The 23,979-nt window shown below is 40.2% G+C and overlaps 1 protein-coding gene across 5 annotated transcripts; it reads right to left on the bottom strand.

The window, feature by feature from the left end:
• Positions 1-581: 581 nt before the first annotated feature.
• Positions 582-21,260, bottom strand: OGFRL1 (opioid growth factor receptor like 1). 5 transcript variants are annotated; one of them, XM_047760337.1, is made up of 9 exons: positions 20,776-20,915; positions 18,390-19,847; positions 17,919-17,995; positions 16,691-16,777; positions 16,455-16,536; positions 13,454-13,532; positions 13,290-13,356; positions 13,040-13,185; positions 582-7,547 (listed from the first exon to the last, which is right to left on the bottom strand). In XM_047760337.1, the coding sequence occupies exons 3-9, from the start codon at positions 17,943-17,945 to the stop codon at positions 6,881-6,883; spliced, it is 1,155 nt and encodes a 384-aa protein (XP_047616293.1). In that variant the 5' UTR covers positions 17,946-17,995; positions 18,390-19,847; positions 20,776-20,915; the 3' UTR covers positions 582-6,880. The 5 variants fall into 5 exon arrangements, with proteins under 5 accessions (XP_047616293.1, XP_047616283.1, XP_047616304.1 ...); XM_047760327.1 differs by having other exon boundaries at positions 17,919-19,847; XM_047760348.1 differs by having other exon boundaries at positions 16,455-16,533; positions 17,919-19,847.
• Positions 21,261-23,979: the final 2,719 nt, after the last annotated feature.

Here is a 23,979-nt window from a genome sequence, read left to right as displayed (position 1 = left end):
GATTTCATTCTGACTCTCACCACAGTTTATTCTTAGTTCTTTCATCTGCACCTTTCCTGCCTTGGTGTATCAGTGCAGCCGAGCTCCAAGGGGATGCTTTTCCCCACCTTCATCCACACTGTCTTGTGGTCTCTCAGGCAACCTCCTCATTTGCACCTCACAATTGCATTTTTCTTAATCAAAAAATCATCGTTAAAAGGCTAGCCCTATTAAGTGAAGAAAACTGTCCCTTCCATTAGTTATATATTTTCATCCATCTCTTTGAAACATGCTTTTAAAACTTTGCAATAGAGAAAAGTGAAACAGAGAGAGAACATCCCAGTAGTTACACGTGATCTGCCCTCCAAAATCTTACAACAAAAATAACTGCCTTTATAAGTAAGATTTCACCCTTCAAGTATTTAAGTATTTAAGTATCCTCTAATACTTATTTTAGAGGATATAAGGAAATAATCTTGATCTCATACAATAACATTAAAAAATATGTCTAATCATAGGAAAACAGCAAAGTCACTTGTTCCAGCTCTTTAAAAATATTTTAATCATGCAAAATCAACATTATGGACTCTAACATAATGCTAGAATGTTAACTAAGGTGAAGTGGCTTTTATTCACTTTACAGGATGTGTATTTGGCAATAGTTATTAAAAATAATTACTTTAAAGGAACTCTACATATATTATTTCAGAAACGATATTTTTAAATACAGCAGTAAACAACAGAAACTATTGCTCTTTGTACATTTTTTGGCATAACACTGCCATACAGTTACAGAATTATAAAATAAGTGTCTCATAGTACCATACAGATCCAGAAACTGGTTACAACTCCTACCACATACACATGGTATTGGTGCAGACAGACATGCACAGCATTCTGTAATTCACCCTGCAGGAGATGACGGAGCCCAGAAAAGGCCCAGGGCCACCGGAGAGTCTGAGCTCATGTAGGAAGTAAAACACACATCTTTTTAAGAATCGTATCCATTTTCCCAAAATACTCAAAATGGAAAGGACACAAGAGTTCCCCAATTGAAATGGACCCAGCTGGCAACCCCTCTTCTTAGGTAACATGAAAAAAGACCAGATAACTTACTCAGGAAACAAATACACTTTTTATGAAAAGGAAAAGAAAGAAAAAGCTTGTCACAAGATCTAACATTTTGCTCTCTCTCATCTGTTGCTTTTAATTGTGATGCCTTACAATGAAGACGCCATCAGTCTCCATGGTGTGGGAGATTACAGTCCTTTCATTACAAACCACCTACCACTGACCTCCTTGTACCTGCAGCCAGTCCCTCCACTGAACTTCTTTTTAGGAAAACCACCACTGGCAGAGGAACTAAACTTGGTGCCTGACCATTTGGTTTTTTCCCTCAGTCTATGAAAGGTTTCAGCCTGCAGTGGAGTAAGTGGGATTCAGGCCTCAAGTACAAGCATGAAGGGGGACCATTTCCACACCAGTCCTGATCTCCTTGGCACCCACAACACAGAGCTGGCTCTGAAAGTGTGTCCCCGCCATAGAGCTTTTGCAGACCACTGCTCATCTGCTTCCAGTAATTCTGGCATTGTACCAACCTATAATTGGTTATGAATATCTCTATAGTGTTTCTAGTTACTGTTTCTAATTTTGTTTCATGTGTATCTTCCTTCTCACATGACACTAAGCCCATCAGCACTGAAAAGTGTTCACTTGACTAATGAGTGCAGGACTTGGACGCTTCTTAGGACCAAAGCTTGCTACATAACCAGTCTCCCTAATCCATGTAACTGTTCCGCAAACTCCATTATAATTTAAAAACGAGGCTATGATAAACTTTATATCTTCAATATGTTTTACATATTAAAATCTATAAGGTTTCTGATATTTTTTTTAAGTTCTTTCAGCATTAACAACTGAGCACTGACTGGTGTCTTTTCCTTTTCACTTCATCTTTAAAGAACACAGGATTCTTTTATGGAGACTTTTGTATAGATACCTCTGACAAGTTCTGATTGAAGATCAGAATTTTTGAACTGGGAGGAGGGGGAGGCAGAACTGATATTTCAGTGTTTCCCAAGATAGTTATAAAGATTCAGCTATAATTGAACTGGCAGGTATCCAATTGCTCACAAATTCTTAAACAGCTACAAAATGGTGGCAAATGAATTATAACAGATATCTTATGAAAATTGATACCCAGTGGAACTGTGTATGAAGTCCAAGGTGGGCCACCTTCCTCAGAAGTCAGCGATCAGGGAGCCTGACATCCTCATCATCCAGACAAGGCCTAAGGACCCCTCCTGCCACTGGGGAGGCTGTAGCCCAATGTCAGCCCCCTTCGCCAAGACCCACTCTGCTCTCAGTCACCTCCTTTCTCTGAACTCAACCTCCAGGCAGAGTTCGGGCCATAAAACAAAGCAGTTAATTCTATCCTCCACAAGAAAACTTTAATTCAAGGAAACAAACATTAAGAAGTTATTTCCCATAAGTAACTAAAATAATAAGCTCCTCAACAGATGAGGAAAAAAAGCAGAAGACGACAAAAAAAAAATTCTAAGGAAAAATTCAAGAATGGTACCGTTTAAAGGTTTCTCATAAAACTATCGCAGAAAATTTTTCAAATTAATTTCAAATTCCCCCATCTACTAGAATTAAACTTTTAAATAATTTATCTAACACGTCTATTTTCTACATTCATCTGCATCTACAAACAAAAGTAAAACAGATAAATATTACTCATGGTAACTGAGAGATGTTTACAATGAAAATTGTCACAATTAGCAAAATTAAACAGAAACATAAATGTAACAATGTAGTTTATCTTTCTTACTGTAAACACTTTTTGTCAAAAAGAACACATTTTTGAACACTGTGGCTAGAATACTCCCTTCTGAACTGATGCTATTGACACAAATGGAAATTTCTCCAAAACAACAAAGCACCAAAGTAAATTTCATTAAAATAACTATCTTCATGGTTTGGAATATTCCTTAAAAGGCAAGATTTTATAATGGGGTGAAAATTTAAACTTCTGAATGAAAATCATTTACATCAGTTAAGGCACATCTGGATACCTCCAGGCATTCATAATTCTATGATCTTCTGTAATAAGAAATTTCTAAAACATGGTCTGCCCCCAAGCACAGTCTGCTGGGTGGGCTGGAACAGGGGAAGAGGCAAGGTTGTACTCACTGCTACCCTAGAGAGTCCTCACACAAATCTGTTCGTGGTATAAACACTATAGGATTCACAGGTGAAAGAAGTCAATATACATACACTCCTAATTTTCCAGATCCTGCTGACCCAGGCCATCATTCTCTACAACTGCACGTACATTTGAAGTGCTTCCAGCATGTCTAACTCCAGCCTACCTTACACTGCATGGATATATCCCAAAAGAAAAAAAAAAAAATGGGAGACAGAACAGAAATCTTCAAAACTATTCCTATAACTAAGAATCCCCACTCACCCCAAATAAACACAAGAAACTCAGAGATGGAATCATAGTCAAGCAAATCAAGACTGTCCTTCTTGTCTCGGGTTAGAAAATAAAGCTTGTAAATGAACCTCAGTTATAGAAAGACAAAAAAAAAAAAACAAAAAACCCTGCCTGATTTAGTTACTTAGTAGATTATAAACTCAACCATAATTCTAGTATAAACTGGGAAAATTTAACTTTAAACAATTGACCAAAACTCTCTCTCCATCAGTTCAACAAATTTTTGAGCACTTGATGAGGAAGTTTACTTGCTAAAATTTTTTAAAGGGTGACTCAGATGTAACACTGTACTGTTTTTCCTTTTACACCAGATCATTTCTTCTTTCAGATTAAAGTTTAAAATCTAGATACAAAAGTAATTTTATAAACATGTTTATATTTGTAATACTTTGCAAAAAAAACCAAAAAGACAAACAAACAAAACCCTGACAACTTCTTTAGTAACTCCTGAGTTATAAATTCTGTTTTCTCCTTGAGGCTGAAAAAAGGAGTCTCTCAAAACTAAAATTCAAAATAAAATGATACAAAGTAATTTTTAAACGGAGAATTGGACCTGATTTAGAGAAAGCAGACACATTTTCACTTCTATCATGATTCTGTGAGTTTCTTACGAGATGAAGCATGAGAATGTATAATGGTACAATATTCTTAATGTTATAAACTTTTTCTCTACTGTACAGAAATATATCTTATAATTATATATCACATAATTATATATCACTTCATAGTATTTCAAAATATCTTCACATACAGTGTTTCCTTTGGGATATGAAAGCACAAAATATTAGAAATATATTAGACTAACCAAGCAGTATAACATTATATTTGCCATGAAATGCAAATGTAATATTTTTTCAATAGCCAATACTTAGTGTCCTTGCAGCTTACAGTACAACAATAAAGTCTATATATTTGCAAATATCAATAATGTTTTTAGTTATCTGGCCATGCTCCACTGCATCTTTATAACAGCTTCTCGGTAAATTTCTGCAAGCACATGGTAGTTTTTAAAAATATAAAACATCAGAGTCAAACCCAGAGGGCTGTTTCATGTCGAACACACACATAAATACATACCTGTAGATTTACTTTAAAACTACTGAATGTATGAAGTATTTTTAATAGAAAAAATTCTATATGTTCATATTTTTATCTGCAAAAGAATGTCATCCTTTCACTTGTTTCCACTGAACAATTTTCTCATAAGTTATTTACAGATTGAATGTAGGACTGATACTGTTATCCGTGAATATGCATTTAAAAAACAACATGGTGGAAAAAGTCCACTGTTTTACACGGAAACCAGGCAGTTTTTCCTCTTGAGACTAAATACTCTCCAATTAAATGCCCACAATCTAATCAAATCCCTAATTAGGAATAATAGTCTAAAAGTTAAATTATTGAATGAAACATTTTTACTTCTAACGGCTCTGAAATACTACTCATTTCTAGGTAATTTAGGTTATATCCACTTTTTTTTAGTATCTGTCCACTGCTTATTAATATTTTTATATATGGTCACAAAATTTTAATATTATACACTTAAGAAGCAGTCTGAACACTTTATCAGGTATGCAAAGTTGGTAAGATATTTTGAGTTAATCATATTCCTACAATTCAGCCCAATATGACAATCTACTCACATGTCCAAACCCTGTAAAACTGCAAGCTCAATGGGGACATTAGAGGGTCCATGTGAAAAAAGAAATTGAAATGCAAAAAGAATTATTTCCCTAAATCCTAATGTTAACTTCACAAAACAAGAGAAAGCAAAAACTGGTATATTATGAGAAATGATAAGGCAAAACTATTCTCTATTTATTGGAATACAATATATAACATGAGTGTTACTAACATTCATATAAAAAAAGTCAAATTTGAGCAACAGTGATGTTTTACGTAAACTTCAAGGCAATAAAATCATACTTCTAAAGGAATACTATTGGTGTGTTTATTTTCTAGAAATCCTCTGTCAAAAATCCTCTGATGAATAAGGGTAACAGATGATGATATGATGTGATTAAAAAATAGGATAGAAAAATTCTCTGGAAGTCAAAGGGAACAGGACTTCCCTTCAAAGCCTAAGAAACACAAAAGCCAATTCCTTTCTAAATGAAATGTAGTGAAAAAAAAAATTTTCTATTAATTGCTTTAACTCTATTTGTTGTATGCTTTGAAGCTCTCACCATAGCATTTGATTGTTTTCTAATGTGTAATAATAACTAGTAATATTATAGGAAAGAAAGTTATTTGTTCTTACCCGATATTAACAAATTAAGTGCTTACTAAAACTGAATATATGGAATGTCAACTCTATCCCTAATTTTAAGATTTGTCAACTTAAAAGACACAGCAAATTGTTTTGGTTTTTTTTTTTTAAAGATACACTGTGGACTAAGCAATATTAATTTCATAGTCCACCTAACACTGAGATATTCATAGTTTTAGGGACCACTCACTCCCTTGCTGCGAGTGCAAGGTGCATATCTTTTAAAAATGAATAATTTCCTTTCTTAGTTTTTAATTCTTTAGTCATTTGCATTCATAAACAAGCACTAAATTTATATGGCACAGCCACAGGAGGCAAAATTCTTTTCTTGGACTTTTGCATCAAAATTTGTTTTTAACACAACACAGAAAAACATTTTCATTATTTTAAACAAAACAAAGTTTCAAAATCATACAGTTGAAAGTCCCCTCTGTTTCACTTAAATGTCACTCTAGGAGACCATCCAAATGCAGGCTAGAAGGCTAACAAAAGTGGTAAATCAGGGTAGGGTGGAGAAAGGGGAGAAGGAAAAAGCATCGCACAGCACAAGTGACAGATGGGGAGGGTCGATGACAGCCCCCCAGGAACATCCATCCCACAGATCAGAACTTAAAAATAAACAAGCTGAGGTACTGTAATGAAAAAATCCAAATTTTTTTCTGTATACATCTGAGAAGACCGAATTCTTTCTTCCAGCTTTTAAAAAATGAATCCACAAACAGGGCAAAGGTGTGGCAATAGAACAAAATAATCCTCTTGATTTTCTTCATGGAGAGTGTAGTCTTTCCAAAGAATTTATTTAATATACCAAATACTACAGATTATTTCTGGATACACTGAAAATAACTTAAAAGTGATTGTTGTGTTCAGAATGTGAAAACTCATGTCCTAAAGGTATTAACAGAATACATTCATTCACGGGGTCTTGTCTTAAAACTTCTTATTAAATATTACATTCGTTGTCAATCCAGAATAAAACTCAAGTGTCAAAACTAAATGCTGACAGCAGACGTCACAAACAGCTGGCTACAACTGGAGGCGTGACTTTCGTTCTTCAGGATCAATTGTACACCACTGCACCGTAGCTTTATCCTCCCTGATTTCAATGGGTTTGTGGGCTTTCTGATGATTCACTGCAATAGTGTGTCATCCTGGGAACCTGTATCTCCAGGACTTTCACAGTCTTTGTTATGATTTTCACTTTCTTCATCTTTTTCAGAGGAAGAGGCACTCTCCCTTTTCTCCAAGGGATGAACAACTGTTTTTTCTGGCTGAGAAGTGGACCTGTCAGCATCACGGTCCACCTCTGTGTTTCCCGGCCCAGAGGCCTCACTGCCCGGCTCTTCGCTGGGCCCATCGGCCTCTTCCTCAGGCTCTCTTGGTGCCGCTTTTTTGTCTTCAGGCTTTTTGCTGTTTACATGCACAGCTGAGGAGGAAGTTTTGGAGTCCTTGGATTTTTTGTGCATAGACATTTGACTCTGATGCCCAGAGCTGGGCGGGGCAGGCGTTTTTGGAGCCTTGATGCCCTCGGACTGTTCTTTCCTCGGTGGTCCCCAGATAAAATTCTCCGAGGGCGTGTAATGTTTCTGGGCGAACCGTAGGAGCTTTCTCCTTTCTCTCCTGTCTCTAATTGTATAAACAAAATACTCCAGCGCACTCTGTTTGATATTGGGAATAGTATTTTCCACAAGAGCCTCATGAAGAATGAATTTTACAAGAGGAGATTTAAAACTTTCATATCCAAGCTCACCGAGGCTTTTCAGAATACGAGTGATTCTTAAATAGTTGTGCTGGGACCTGGAAGATGATTGAATAAAATGAAAACGGAAAATTAGGTGGGGAAAAGCAGGGGAATAAAAACTACTGGGAAAATATTTTTGATGGCTCTGTAAGCCATGGAAACATGCTCTGTGATGACTTCACCATAAAAGTCGTATTAGACACCACAAAGAAGAACAAAACAGAAGGTGTTAAGCCTCTAGGCCTCAGCATAATGCCCATCTCTATAAAATTCAAACATATAACTTCTCCTTATTTCTCTAGGTTCCCATATTTGAAAAATATTTAGATTTTTTTTTTCTTTTTATGGCTGCACTTACAGCACATGAAAGTTCCCAGCCTAGGGGCTGAATCAGAGCTACAGCTCCCAGCCTACACCACAGCCACAGCAAAAGCAGATCCGAGCCACATCCACAACCAATGCTGCAGCTTGCAGCAACACCGGATCCCTAACCCACTGAGCAAGGCCAGGGATCAAAACTGCATCCTCACAGACATTATGTCAGGTTCTTAACCTGCTGAGACACAATGGCAACTCCTGAAGAATATTTAGATGTAATACGTCTTCCCACTGATGTTGAACTATTGTTTGTTAAATGCACTGAGGATTAGTTTCTAGCACACACATGCATCACACCCATCACGGGTAACCAGTGCCAAGCACCAACACGGCATTAGCTAACAACTGAATGAGTGATTTATAGAGTCAGCTGGGCAGCAAAACCCACCATATTAATTAACTCAGAAGAAAAGCAGCAAAAATCTGCCTATCTAGAACAATTCTAACAAAGGAAGCAAAACTAACTTATTGAGCAGAGCAAAGAGCATGGTTTTACAGTCAGAACCGAATTCCCACTCTGGCTCTGCCACCTCCGGCTATGTAAAATCAGAGTATCTCTAAAGCTCATGATGCCCATCTGGAAAATGGGGGAAATGGCCCACTGGACTTGTAAGAATCAAATTAGCTGACGTGTATGCAGAGCATGTGGAACTCAATAAATATAAGCATCATTTAACATTATTACTAGTATTGGTATTCAGATTTGGTACTAAGGACTACCATATTTATACCTATCCCAACCTAATCATCTATTCTCTGCCATCTGTGGCCTTTCTCTCATCCTCTTTCCACATCACCAAATTTTAAATTTGGCATTGACTCATGGCACAGACTCCAAAGATGCCCCTTTCCCCAGATTGCACTGACATCTTTTTTTTTTGTCCCCAAATTAACACAAAAGCTTTCCAAAGCTATTTTGCCACAATTTATAATCTTACCTCCTCAACCTCACTCAGCCCAATAGTTGTTTTATTACAAATGCCTGGCTGCATTCTAAAGGAATCTTAGGTGTATGTGTTAATTGTGTGTCATCAACAGCCCAGGTTAGTTATTCACCCAATGCTGCCGCACAACCATCACTTGCTTCTAACTTCCCCAAATCTGTTTATACCTTAGAACTTTATACAAGCATCCACAAATACCAGGCTGGCTTCCACAAGTGCTTGAGGCATTCACTTAAGAATAACTAGCAATATACTGGGGAAAAGTGGAGAAGTATATTGAATTATTTAAGGGGTGAAAGGGTGTGCTTCCATAGCCTTTTATCTTATTTTATTTTTATTTTTCTCTTTTGTCTTTTTCGGGCTGCACTTGTGGCACATGGAGGTTCCCAGGCTAGGGGTCGAATCAGAGCTGTAGCTGCCAGCCTACATCATAGCCACAGCAATACAGGATCCCAGACACATCTGTGAGCTACACCACAGATCATGGCAATGCCAGATCCTTAACCCACTGACCAAGGCCAGGGGATCGAACCTGCGTCCTCATGGATGACAGTCAGATTTGTTTCCACTAAGCCCCGATGGGAACTCCATAGCCAGGAACTGCAATTAAACTCCTATTTAAATAGGAGATTTTGTCTGGAGTGACCAATGATTCGGGCTAACCAACCACTGGTAAAAAGACAAGTCCTAAAGTTTTCATTAACTCCATCCTTCTGGGTGTTTACCAAAATACCATTATGTTAATGTTCAACTCTTTGAATATCTCAATATTCAACTCTTCAACCAAAGGGTAAAACATGCTACAGATATGTTTCAGTTTTATGAATCTGAATATTTTTTGGCCATGCCCATGGCATGTGGGAAGTTCCTGGCCTAGGGACCAAACCCACTCCGCAGCAGTGACAACACTGAATCCTTAACCCATCAAGCCACATAGGAATTCCACAAATCTGTATTTTTAATAGTTAGAAAGTACCAATCTTTTGAGACAATACAAATTTGAGTGAAGACAATGTGCCATTATCCACGGGACCAACCTAGTTGTTCAGTTAGCGTAGAGTTTGTATACTCTAAAAACTTGGTGGTAAAGTCCTAGGCAACACCTGCCCCATAAGTTTATGAGAAAGAGATATATGGAAAAGTGGAAGAATATTTCCCTTTTAAAATCCCAAAGAGGGAGTTCCCGTCGTGGCGCAGTGGTTAACAAATCCGACTAGGAACCATGAGGTTGCGGGTTCGGTCCCTGCCCTTGTTCAGTGGGTTAACGATCCGGCGTTGCCATGAGCTGTGGTGTAGGTTGCAGACGCGGCTCGGATCCCGCGTTGCTGTGGCTCTGGCGTAGGCCGGTGGCTACAGCTCCGATTCGACCCCTAGCCTGGGAAGCTCCATATGCCGAGGGAGCGGCCCAAGAAATAGCAAAAAGACAAAAAAAAAATAAATAAAAAAAATAAAAAAATAAAAAATTAAATAAAATCCCAAAGAGGATTTAAATGACACAACAAAATTTACTGTATTTGCAAGCAGCTCAATCTCACATATCCAGTCCAAGATGAATAACCAAGATAAAATTTCTGTACACACTCATCTGTATCAACACATTCTCCAAATTAAAAATTTACATGACAATAAAAGGACAAAAACTTAGGTTAAAGAGACTAAAGATCAAGATTATGGCACCAAGTTATACAGGAAAGAAATTGGGTGTTTCAGTACAACTTGAAATAAAAGTCACAAATAAATCCAAAAAACCCCACAAACCCTACTCTCCTAATGTTGTGAGTAGACTCTGGGGTCATGTGGCAGATAAAAGAGAGAAGCTGGGCTTCCAAACAGGTTAAGAGCAGTAAAAAGGGCTTCGGAAGCTGTGAGGAATACTATGTAGGTGAGAGAGGACACGCAAAAGACAAGAACTGGAAGACAGAGCATAAAAGTGGGAATGGAGTCCTGGGTCTAAAAGACAGCTCCGTAACCCAAAGTAATTACAAATGAAATTAGAAATGTATCTTAGCGGTTGGTCTATATGTCTGTACTCTCATGTTTGAAAATATTTCACCTCATTTAGTCATGGTCACTTGCTGTTTTTTCGTTTTTTTGGGTTTTTGTTTTGTTTTGTTTTGTCTTTTTAGGGCCGCCCCTGCAGCATATGGAGGTTCCCAGGCTAGGGGTCGAAGTGGAGCTGTAGCTGCTGGCCTATGCCACAGCCACAGCAACACTGGATCGGAGCTGCATCTATGACCTACACCACAGCTCATGGCAATGCCAGATCCTTAACCCACTGAGCAAGGCCAGGGATGGAACCTGCATCCTCATGGGTACTAGTCAGTTTCGTTAACCACTAAGCTATGACAGGAACTCCCCATGGTCACCTGTTCACTCAACTTTATTTCATTTCACTTTCATTCAATATTTTTTGTCTGCAGGGCTATATAAATATATTGGGTTTCTGCTTACTGTAAAAAACTCAAGATGTCATACAGATTAAAACACAAATAAGGAGTTCTCTTTGTGGTTCAGTGGCTCAATGACCTGACATTGTCAATGTGAGGATGTAGGTTTGATACCTTGGGTGTTGCTATGGCTGTGGTGTAGGCCTCAGCTGCAGCTCTAGTTCAACCCCTGGCCTGGGAGCTTCCATATGCCACGAGTGGAGCAGTAAAAAGACATGAATAAAAGTTGTATGCAATATCCATAGAAAGAAAAATGGTGGTAGAAAGAAAGGGAGTGGGGTGGACAGTAAGGATCAGACTCCTCAGCCTTTCCCAAGACAGATCATTAAATGAAAGCCTTCAGAAGGGCTGTTTCCAGCTACCAATTAGAGGATCTGACAATTAAATCCCAAGGAGGATTTAGGCTGATAAACCTGTTTTGTTCCTCATGTATTCATTCAACAAACTTTTACTAAATAAAATCACTATTCCAACCAAAAACAAGTTGGAAATGGAGATTCTCTGAAATGACACTTTTAAGTACAGGGAAGATGAGATGCTATCAGATCCTCTTCAAAAATTGATTTTTGCCATCCTTCATGTCAATAGGCTACCTGCACCCAGCTTTCTTTGACAATATGACAATATTACACAGGTACTTTGAAAATTTGTCCAGAGATAGCCACCTGCATTGCTTAGGCAGAGGCATCTATATTTCTGCTATAAGTGCCCTATATAAACCAAATTATCTGGCATTATGAGCTAACGGGTCTTCTAGACAAGATCATAAAGCTTTATGCCCATATTTTGAATGTTTTAGTACAAGCTATCACTTTAATAGTATTGATTGTAAATAAAGTAAAAGGAAGGCTTAAATATTAATACTTATACTCATTTTTACCAAACAAGATAAAAGTTCTAGAAAAACACAAAAAATTTAGTCAACTGATGCACAAAAGTCTGTTTAGGGCAAAGAAAATTTTCTTAGCTTAACTTTAATTTTTTTTCTCTTGGTATTTGCCCAGTTCAGCTAATTACAATGTGCTAAAATGTTTTAAAGTTGTTGGTTTTATAGTCCAGCACCCATAAATCACCCTATAATTAAAAAGAAAAAAAAAAAAGCCAGTTTGCATGCAAAGGAAATAACCAAAAAAAAAAACCTCTGAGTATAAATACTAATGAAAGTTATAAATATCTAAGCAAAAAGATACAGCAAATCAATTCCAAATAAACTGTTAAAATTTTCCTTACAGGTCTTTGGACTTATTAACCAAAAATGGATTTTCGTGTTTTACCTAAATAGCAAATATTCTAATTTTTCCTCTTTCTTAGTAAAATGTATGAGTACATCTCAGTCTTATAAAATGATTTTTATTTGTTATAGGCTTAATTCATGGATTTAATCTAGGAAGCCTCCATGCCTGAGGAAAAACTGAGCTACAGAAGCCTACAGCTTAGGATAGAGGATCTGGAAAATTGTATACAAACAACAACTGTAAATGCCAAGAAACATAGTATGAAGAGAGGGAGTGAGCCTACACATGGCTGTGGACAACAGCAAGGTTTCAGGAAGAAAGAGCTTTGAAGCTGAGCACCTCTATTTCTACCTGGAATCTTACTCTTTCTTCTTCTTGCTCTGTTTTGTTTTAGAATACAGAATAGGGAATAAAACACATTTCAAACTAGCTTTTGACTTCAAACTCCTGGGTCCATCTGCTGGTCTTTCCCATGTGCCATAGCGAATTCCATCCTAGGAAAACAACATGCCCATCCGGGATGAACTGCAGAGACTCTACTTACTCGTTCAGATGCTGAAACCTTTCCTGCCAGTTAACAGCCCGGGCAACATTTCCAGTTTTATCTATCAGTTTTATTCCAAAAAATTCTAACATCATTTTATAAGCCAGAAGGAACCTTCTAATTGCTTCTTTTGTTTTCTTGAACTCCTAATGAAAGAAGAAAAGTCAGCTGAGTGACTCAGAGTTACCAGGGCAATCAAAAGGCAGTATTATTTGGCTTTCTCACATTAAATGAAAAGAGCCTGCCTTACCTCAATTTCATACGTAGTTAGTTCTTTAGCATAAAAGTTCAAGCCTTGTTCTCTCAGGGGGAAAAGCCTATGTTTTAAAAAAATAATATTTTTATATTAACTTTGTTTGGGAAGCACACATGATTAAACAGGCCATGGTTCAAGAGAGAGTGCACTCAACTGACCATTGGATGTAGGTGTGGTTGTGCTCCAGCTTCTCATAATCCCCTTTCCACTTATTGAGAACTTCTTCAATGTAAACACCTAAAGAGCAAAGATTCAGAACATGAACTAGATGTTTAAAACATCGTTGAAGGCATCTTAAGATGAAATCACCTACACTTTACATTAAAACTTTTTAAAATTTAGTAACAGTACACAAGAACAATGCTTTTATTTATTTATTTACTTATTTGTTTGTTTTGTCTTTTTAGGGTAGCACCCACCGCATATGGAGGTTCCCAGGCTAGGGGCTGAATCGGAGCTGTAGCCACTGGCCTACACCACAGCCACAGCAATGCCAAATCCTTAACCCACTGATCGAGGCCAGGGATCAAACCTGCATCTTCATGGATGCTAGTCAGATTCGTTTTTGCTGAGCCACGATGGGAACTCCAGAACAATAATTTATAAGTTGAATACCCCATGTTCAGGTACATAATAAGCCTAATTAAAATAAAATGTATGGCATCTCGAATCACAGAAAACTCTACTGGATAATTATTCTTGAAGCAAAGGCTGGCAAACTACTGCCTGCCAAATGTTTTATAAATAAAGCTTTATTGGAACACAGCTGTGCACATTCACTTACATCGTTTATATTAAAACAGCAGAGTTGAGTTGCTGCAACTGAAGTCATATGGCCCACAAAGCTGAGGATATTTACTATCCGGGCCTGTACAGAAAAAGCTGGCCAATCCCCACCATGGAGGGCCACAGAGTTTTTTTAAATACTAGATGGAATAAAGATGAAATGTATCCCAAGCAAAAAAGAAAGGAAGAAGACAAAGGTGGGAGGAAGAGAAAGATGAGAGAAGTGGAGAAAAGAAGGAAAGAGGAGAAAGAAAGAGGAAAGGAACAGGTGGTAAGTGTCTCCTAGTTGTGGGACCCTTATTATGCTCCCACTGATTCTGCACAGGACTCTCAAACCAGAGTTATTAGCCTTATTTTGCTACTGAGGAAATGATGTGATTTGCTCAAAGTCACTCGCTAAGAAAATTAGGAGTAAAACACAGGTCTTTCCAGTTCTAAAATGTTAGCCCTCTTCTTTACCACATCCTGTTTTCTCCTGTAAGGACTTATAGCAAAATCCTCCTGCTTCCCAAATCTGTCTAGATGCTCACAACAGACCATGGGGCCATTTAGTCAATTTTATAGAAAAAGACACAACAATGTACTATTTCTCTAAATATCATTCTTATTTCCTCCAGAGACCACCAGTTTGTACTAGAGGCCTACTCTCCAGGTTTGGTAAAAAGGCTGTTTTTTAATCATCATCATGTTGAAACCATTATCTCCATAATTTCCCATTTGTTTCCCCTTCCATCTACCGCTTCTCCTACTTAATAAGTAAAATACATCATTGCAGCCTTATGCTTACTGGCAGGAGAGTGTGTGTATACTACTGGGAGAAAGTGTGAGTTGACATAATTTATACAATAAACAAGAGTAATATTTTATGTAATCTTAACTAAAACTTCTGACCCCCACCAGTCTCATAAGATTTCCAAGTAAAGATTACCAAAAAAGTAATGCATTTCTTTATTACTATAAATTACTATCTTAAAAATAAATTCATTGTTAGAAATACAAAAATAATTCAGTTAAATACTGTCATTAGCTCTATGTTCAATGTTTTTAATATTTGAAGGCATTCATTTCTTTAGGTAAATTTTATTAAATTCATATCAGAGTCTAAGTAATAATCTATCATTGCATTTCTTCAAAAAGTTTTCTTATCCTCAAGTCCTAAAAAATGAATTTAATATTATTTCAATTAGTAAATAAAGCAGTTCATTTCCACGATTAGTAAAAACGACAGGACATTTTCATCTAAAGGGTTCTTCTTAAACAGGGCCAACTTCTGGGCTACCAGAAATTAATAAAAGACAAGTGGATCTGGCCATTTCAGCAATGTTCTTAAGTCCTAATTCCCAACTGGTGCGTCTGCCAGTGCACACCAATACTCCATCCAAAATTTAGATACTCTCCAGCCAGTTAGTTCATCAAAGAAGGCAAAGTCCTACCATTTGGAACGCTTTGCAATCCATGACCCTCATTTCCTAACTCACACACTGCTGCAGATTTGGCTGAGTTTCAACCGAGAGCAAAGAGCAGCAGCCAGGGCCATCTAGTTACCTTGTAGAGATAAGGGCTCCAAGGAGAGCAGCCAGGCTTGTGGTTTGACCCGGATAAAATTACTTTAGGATGACCACCATGAACCACAGCATGGTGCCGTGGTGAAACATGAGTATTATCATGGAGGCTACATCCTTTCACTATAGGTTTAGAAAAGATCCTAGTGGGGCAGTTGTAGAGCTGTGGAGGAGGGCAAGTTTATTCAGCAGAGCTGAATGGAGATCTACAGTGTATGCAGCTCCCTTCCTAGGATGTGGGAACACTGAACTGGGGCTGCTGGAGCTCCCTGCCCCTGAATCTGAAAATCAACAGGAATGGTTATTCTAAGTATGGACATCACTTTTCAATGACATTCTAAATATTTTTCAGGTTTGGCACAGTGAAAAGAACACCGAACTCTGGAATCCAGACCCAAGCCTACAATCAAGTGACCCAACAAGTCAGTCACTTAGCAACTTTCTCTTTAAAATGAGAAAGCTGAATTTGATCCCCCTTAAAATTCCTTAATAATATAATATGTTATGGTTCTAGAAATCTCCCCTTTTCTTCTCACAAAAATGACCCCCACTGCCTTTTTGGATAGTAGTAGCCACTGTAAACAAGTAATGGGAAGGAATTGCTAATCCTCAACTTATTCCTTCAAAATTTGCAAGTGGATGCTCACAGCTCTAGGGTCTAGAATTTTGGGGGACACTTGGACTGAAGAGCAGAGTAAAGCCAGACAATGAACCAATGTGCTAAGAATATAATGACCATGGAATAAACAAAGAGTAACTAGCAATATCATTATTTAAAGTTTGCTTTTTACCAAGGTAGCAGATTACTCACCATCAGGCTTAAATGGAATTTTATTCTTATAAAAACGAAGATTGCTCAAGTCATTTTGATATCGGATATCTTTGAAGTTCTGCTAAAGGAAAATGACATAAATCAGTCTCCAGCATATAGACATATAAAAAAAGCCCAAGGACCTTTCTTGCATGTTTGCTCATTGGCACCACAAGATAACAAAAACAGAAGGAAAATATTTTACATTTTAGGAAAAAAAAATACTTTAGTCTTACCGGGTACTGGTGCCGGTATTTGTACAAATCCCTTGCAGCATAAAAACTTCTCTTTGGTTTAGCAGTTGCTTCAGTGGACTCACTTCCCTAAAATAAAAAATGAAATTCCATTTGCACGTTGAAGCAAGAGAGTTCCCCTGAGAAATTTCCAGAACAAACCTAGTGAATATCCATAAAGAAAGCCTAAAAAGTACCAAGCTGTCCAGATTAATGAAAACATTATAAATGTCCTTTTAAAATGTTTGCTAGCAACATTTGTTGGCATTCTTGTTTCTTAAGCTGAAGCCAATAATAACATTTGTCCTAAGGTATTTTACTAAATAAAAAACTTCATTATTCACCAGAAGCCTACAGAGGCCAAATATTAAGGACCAGTATCCATCAGAAACCGAACTCACAATGAATTCAAGACCTATATTTTACCAGAGGTTACACAAATGATTCTATGACAAAATTTATTTTCAAATACTTTACACAACACTAGAAAAGTGTTAATAAATCAATTCTACAAAGAAAATTGTCATTCCTTTTTGCAAAGCTTAGCTGTACTTGGAAGTCATATAATATTTGTGAAAAGAAAGGAGGCTTTAAAAATGAACTAAATAACTTTCTAAGCTCCATCCTTTACATCACCACAACACATACACCAATAAATATTGGTTAATTCAGGAATAATACAATGTGATATCAATTAACAAATTTAAAATATATACACACAAAGCAATACAAGCACTTGACTGGAATGAACTCCATATCGTAGTAACTTATATGTGGCGGTTTACTAGCCCTATTTAAATTCTCAGCACAATTCCCATCCCCATGACATAATTTTTAACATGTAAGGCACAAGTCAATGGAATAAGTCTGTGTTCTCTAACTACATGTACTATTATAATGCATAAGAAAGTGCCCTGGAGAGTTCCCGGGTGGCTGGCATGTTTTATACGTGGTGTGATTCTCACTATTACTACAAGCACAGAGATACTGACTTCAACAGCAAATTCGCTGATGTTTAACATTAGCTACTCCATCACATTACATAAGCAAGGAAAAGCTTAAATTCTGGTCCTTGTCACACATTTCAAAATAGCTCTGCCTAGCAAGTTTCTGAATCTATTTAGCCTGAGCTACAACCCTATGAATCATCATCCTACATGTGTACAGAAAGCATTTTTCCATTTACAAAGCTCGTACACATCTATTATTTCATTTGATTCTTATAACCCACCTGGCAGGCAGTTAGGAGTGCTTCCATCTTAGAAACCAGGTAACTCAGGCTTGGAGAAGTTCAACAAGACCTAGTGCCTAGTGATAGGGCAAAAATGAGAATCCCAGGCTCTGGGCTCTAAATCCAGTCAATAGGGTATGAATCAATTTCAGCTCCACTAAACATGAAGGACCATTATAGAAACAGTGGTGTAATGTCAACAGCCCCAAAATGGGAGTCAGGATCCGTGGGCTGATTCTTAACTCTGCTACTGATTTGTGAGGCTTCTAACTGAATCTTAGTTTTATCCTCTGCAAAATGAAAATGACTCACGCCCACCTATTTCCCAGGATTATCACGAGAACGCCTGCCTCCTCCATCCTCTAAATGTGTCAACCTGCCAGCACCGTCCCAGCTCCTCCCACTTCCCATTCCTTAATCTCTCTGTCCCACCCCCTTTCACCTGCTCAGCCAGGGAATTTTGTTCCTTACATACTATTCCTAGTTCCTGGATCACCAAAATTTTCCTGTCTTCTGGGTCATCTCCTTCAGCAAACATGCTGTAGTAACTCTAATCTTAAAATAAACATACAAAAATTGGGATCGACCCAAACCCCCCTCAATTACAGATCCATAGCTCTGCTCCCTTTTAGAGTAAAACATCACCAGGGCTCACAGCCCCTGTCTGTCTCTCTTCTCCCATTCTCCTACGACCCACCCCAGTCAGGCTTTCATCCTCTGCATACCATCAAAATGGCTCTTTGTGAATGTCACTGACAAGTGTCGGTCTTACCAAACCATTTCTCAGTGCTCAACTCAGGCGACCTCCCTGCAGCCTCGGGCCAGTTGATGCCTCCCTCCTTCCTGAAACACTATCACATGCCACATTTGTCCTGGTTTTCTTCAGATCTCATTGGTCACCCCAGTCAGCCTTATCTTTAGCTCCTCCTTCTCTTCACATGCTCTCAATAAAGGCGTGCCCAGGGCTCTTCCACATTTCTCATACTCCCTGATGACCCCATATCTTCCCATGTCTTTTTATACCACCAGTTACATGCTGATGACTCCAGTTTCAGACTGAGGCTCCACTCAGAGATATAACTAACTACCCACCAACTCCACTTGGATGTCTAATAGGGTATTAAACTCAAGAGGATTCTCACTTTAACCTCTGATGCTGTCTGCTCCCTAGACTTCCCCATCTTAGTTAATGGCACCATCACTTATCAAATATTCACTTAGACTAGGAATACAGTGATGGTGGTGGTAAGCAGCAGTCAGTCTGGGATATCCCTTTTTTGGGAGGGCATGGGCTGCACCTGCTGCACCCAGAAGTCCTGGGGCCAGGGATCAAACCTGCACCACAGCTGTAACCAGAGCCACAGCAGTGACCACACTGGATTCTTAACCGGCTGAGCCACAAGGGAATTCCTGGGATATACTCTAAATATAGTTCCAATAGTTCTTACAAATGACTATGGGAAGTAGGGAACAGATGAGGTAAACAGTCAAAAGCAACAGAGAAAAGTAGACGTTACATGGTGATACTGACAAGAAAAATTAATCATTAAAGGGGAAAAGAAAGGGTTGATTCGATCCACCCTTTATTGGGGTTGCAATTAACTTATCAAAACATTAATAATAAAATTGTTCTATATAGATGGACCAAGTTACTTGGGCTGAATCTTCGAGTTGGTATTTTTTGACATCTCAAACTTCTTCGGAAGGTTAGTTAAATGTGAAGCAAGTGGAAGGGAAAAGCACTGGAATACAGCATCTAATACTTCCCTGAGGTTGAATTTGCAAGGCAAAATGACCCAGCAGCAAGGTGCAGAGATACATTCACAATCCAGTAGACGAGAGGTTCTGATGCTGGTGACAGACATATTTGGCAGACATAGCTCCCTGCATGATCTTGGGCAAGCTTCTTCTTCTAAGCTTCAGTTTTCTCTAAAATGGGGATTGAAGACAGCAACTACCACCCCACCCCCAAAATTGCAGTTGATGGAAATAACATGTTTAGCACAGACCTTACACTAAGACTGTTTCCTCCTGACCTAAACAGAGATGATCAAGATGTATGAGGCAGTCTTCCTGTAAAATAGGACTCATCTTCTCTACCCAAGAGCCCTATGTTTGCATTAGACTTTGGGCTCCAATTTTTCCCACTCTCAGCCCCCTAAAGCTGATAAAGAAGAGAGCCTGATGCAGAACCACCAGCCTGGAAGAGCTGCGAGGCACATTTCTTCATAGGCTTGGCTATGCAGTTTTTCCTTTTTAAAATTTTCGGAATTATTTTCGGTCCATCAGAGGTTAAAAGGGATGTTTATTTCCTTACTAACCTCTCATTCGAATTGTAGTGGGGCAAATGACTTAAAGCACAGCTGGATCAACAAGTCTTCTGGGTGAAATAAGATTGTTGAAGCGTGCCCTGAACTCCAGGTTGGAAGGCCTTACTTGGAATAGAAACTGTGGTGTTTTAACGTCGATGGGGACCTTCTACGAGAATCTCACGGCTGGAGAACTTGCTGTAGGGGAGAGGGCTTACTGCTCCATCGCAATCTCACCTCTTTCTGGCTGATTTTTACCACTAACACGCACTGGACCGATTTCCACACTCCTCTGTGTCGAGGCAGGTTCCTCCCACCCCACCTTCCATCACCTGGCTGGGCTACGGAGGCAGAGAAGACACCACTTCAAGTTGTCTGCCCGCAGGGACTTCCTCGTCGCTCCCGGGTTCAGGCCCCAGGCCAGCTAACGGGAGGAGCGGGCGACCCCACGCAGGCGCTGAGCACGGGGCTTACCCGGTCTGTGCCCCTCCACGGAAACGTCCCTCCACCCCCCCACCCCGAGGCCCAAGGCCCCAGCGACCGCGTACCTGCTCGGCGCCCTCTGCCTCTGCGTCCCCGTCTGGCGCGGGGCTGGCGCGGGGACGGCCGCCAGCTCGCTCTGGGGTTTCCGGGGGCTCCGCGGATTCCGGAGCTTGCACGGGCTCCCGCCCCGGGCCCTCGCTACCGCCTGGCCCCGGCTCCTCCGGCTCGGGGTCGGGCTCGGGCTCGGGCTCCGAGTCGGTCTGCCAGGTAGAGTCGCAGTCCTCCACGGTGGTGGGCTCGCGCGCGCTGACCCCGCCGAACAGGTTGCCCATCGGAGAGGCGGGCGGGGGCCCCGAGCTGCGGCGGCGGGGGCCCCGAGCTGCGGCTACGGGTGCGGGCAGCGGCGCTAGGGCCCGGGCACTGCCGCGGCCAGGGCGCTGGGCGGCACCTCGGCGCCCGGCCCGCACTGCCTGCGCGCGGCGAGCGGCGGCGGGCGCAGGGCGGGGAGGAGCCCACGGCCCCGGGGCCGCCGCCCGCGCCCGAGCCCGCCCATCGCTCCCCGCCTCCCCGGCCCCCGCGCGCGCCGAGCTCGCCTCTTGGTCCCCCGGAAGGCCCGCCCCCCGCGGCCTCTAATGTCCCCGAAGCGGATCAAGGTTTGCCGCCCCAGCCCGGGCACCTCCCCGCCCCTCGAGCCTCCTGATCCCGCCCAGCTCCGGGACGTTAGGGGGGAGGTGTCACCGTCTGCGGATGAGTCTGGTCCCCACTCCGCCCCCTAACCTGGCTAGTCCAAGAGAAAGAGGAACTGGCCGCAGCAGAGGAAGAAGCTGCTGGTGACCAGGCACCACATCAACAGAAAATCCCAGCTCCCGCTACTGCAGCTGGGGCAGCCACCTGCAGTCCCCGTGGAGCAGAGAGTCAAACTTGGCTACTCCCTCAACTGAAGAGCAAAAGCAGCAAAAACAACCAGACTTTCACATTCATCTGTGGATGCTTTCACTAACACCCACTCTAAATCTGTGCTCAGAGTAGAATAACAACTCAGAGTCCTTGGCCCCTTGGTCTGTTCTCACAATCAAAGGAGAAGAGATAAAACGGCAAGATCAAACAAGTGACTGCTGTAAACTTTGTATCATGACCTTACCTTGTGATTCTAGGCAGCCACATCTGCTGAATGTGTACTAAGAAAACAGTTTCGATATATAAGATCAAATCGCTGTACTGGAAATAAATAGTTTCTTTGTAAATGTTTCGTCGTGGATTAGAAGACCACATCAAGGATGATGGACCGTTTCTAGGGAAAGAGTTGGAAGCAGGATCCCCCTTCCACACTTAAGTCAAGATTGCCCCTCTTTAAGCACTGTGACTGTGGCTCCCTCCCTAATCAGTTTCTGACCTTAGACAAATCGCCAAGCTACTTTAAACCTAAATTTCCTTATCTATAAAATAGGGCCAGATTTTCTCTTTAGGGTCTCTTCAAGCTCTGACTTTCTATGATCCATGAATGATCTAAAGCTAATAAGTAATAAACACATAAATACATGAGACACACAAAAAGACTTGACATAAGTGCTTAGTGAAGAAAAACTGGGGCTGCAGTAGAACACACCAATCCAACTGGTGGTATCTGGGGATTTGGATTCATCTTCCACCCTCAGAGGACCAGAACACATTGCAGAAATAAATGCTGTCCATCTAGCCATAGGCTTTCCAGAAAAGAGAGTCTAGTGGTAGTTGCTATGCCCAGGTGCTCCAGCACTTTGTCCGTATGTAGATTAAAACTGTTCTGGTTTTAATCAGAACAGTTCTTTGCTCTCCTCCCAGTGAGAGGCAGAGTCTAATTCCCCATCATTTGAATCAGGGCTGACCTTAGAGGCTTGCTTTGGGAAATAAAATATGGAGGGTTTTCAAGAATAAAACATCTGGAACTTTCAAGGTTAAGCTATCAGGAACTTTGCATTTTCCCCTGAGGCCGCTCCTCTCCTGTAGCCCTGAGGCCCTGTATAGGAAGTTCCACTACCTTGAGATCCCCATGTGGGAAATGCCACTCTGTATGTCTTTTGGCCACCAGTTCCAGCTTGGCCTTGCTGAATCCTGATGGTTTTTATTGGACTCACCAGACCAGTCTATGCTCATGCTGAATACCTCTCAGTGTCTTCTACTGATGCTGTGTGAAACATGGGAGCCATCCCGCAGAGCCCTGCTCAAATTCCTGACCCTCAAAATAATGAAAACGATGAAATGGCTATTGTTTTAAGGTAGCAAGTTTTGCAGGAGTTTGTTACACAAATGATAGAATGAAAAAAATCTGTGAAAGCATGTACGTATTTGTATGTATAACTGCTGCAATTAAATTCTTACCTTTTCCACCACCTTTTGGCAAATATGTCAATTTTTATAGGGCTATAGATCTTGTGCCAGTTGTATGATGCATTTTCTAAAGAAAATAATTTTACATGCATGAAGTTTACAACAACCTTAAGTAGTCATTTTAAAAAGTTGGTTTGGAGCAATAATTGATCACATTCTGTCCAATCTATATATTTAAGAAAGCTAACTATGGGAGTTCCTGTTGTGGCTCAGTGGTTAACAAACCTGACTACTATCCATGAGGATGCGGGTTTGATCCTGGCCTTGCTCAGTGGGTTAAGGAGCTGGTATTGCTGTGAGCTGTGGTATAGGTTGTAGGTTTCTGTGGCTGTGGCATTGGCCAGCAGCTACAGCTCCAATTCAACCCCTAGACCTCTAGCCTGGGAACCTCCATATGCCACGGGTGTGGCCCTAAAAGGACAAAAAAAAAAAAAAAAAGAAGGTCACTTCTGGACATCTTTCATCTTTAGGTTCTGTATACAGGAGTTACCCTACCTGAAAACCTGAGCTTTTTCATTATCCTTACCTTTGAGAGCATTTAACATTATTACATTGACACTAAATAAGTATCTCTTTGCTTCATAGGAAAAATTAACACTTCATGCCAGGTGTCAACTTAAAAAAAATGTGCAAATGAGAGTTGTAGGGTTTTTTGTTTTTTGTTTTTTTCTCTTTCTTTTTGGTAGTGCCAGAAGCATGCAGAAGTTGTCAGGCGAGGGCTTGAACCCGAGCCACAGATGTATCCAGAACCACAACAGTGGCAAGGATTAAGTGATCCTTAACTCATGGAGCCATGAGGGAACTCCATGAGTTAAGTTTTATTGGGGGAAAAATGAGGACAATAGCCTCATTTCAGATAGCTGAAAGGCAGCATTTCAGATAGCTTTGAGAAATGGCTCCTG

Source organism: Phacochoerus africanus, chromosome 2, assembly GCF_016906955.1.
Source record: "Phacochoerus africanus isolate WHEZ1 chromosome 2, ROS_Pafr_v1, whole genome shotgun sequence".
Classification (NCBI taxonomy): Eukaryota; Metazoa; Chordata; class Mammalia; order Artiodactyla; family Suidae; genus Phacochoerus; species Phacochoerus africanus.
Note: the sequence above shows the minus strand (reverse complement) of the source record. Positions and strands in the feature narration are given on the sequence as shown.

What these genes read in the sequence shown, in the direction of transcription:
- OGFRL1 (XM_047760309.1), bottom strand. Translation starts at nt 21,042, where the DNA reads ATGGGCAACCTGTTCGGCGGGGTCAGCGCGCGCGAGCCCACCACCGTG. An exon ending in TAACTACGTATGAAATTGAG is followed by an intron (nt 13,186 to 13,289) that starts GTAAGGCAGGCT and finishes TTCTTTCATTAG; the next exon opens with GAGTTCAAGAAAACAAAAGA. An exon ending in AGGTTTCAGCATCTGAACGA is followed by an intron (nt 7,548 to 13,039) that starts GTAAGTAGAGTC and finishes ATCATCTTCCAG; the next exon opens with GTCCCAGCACAACTATTTAA.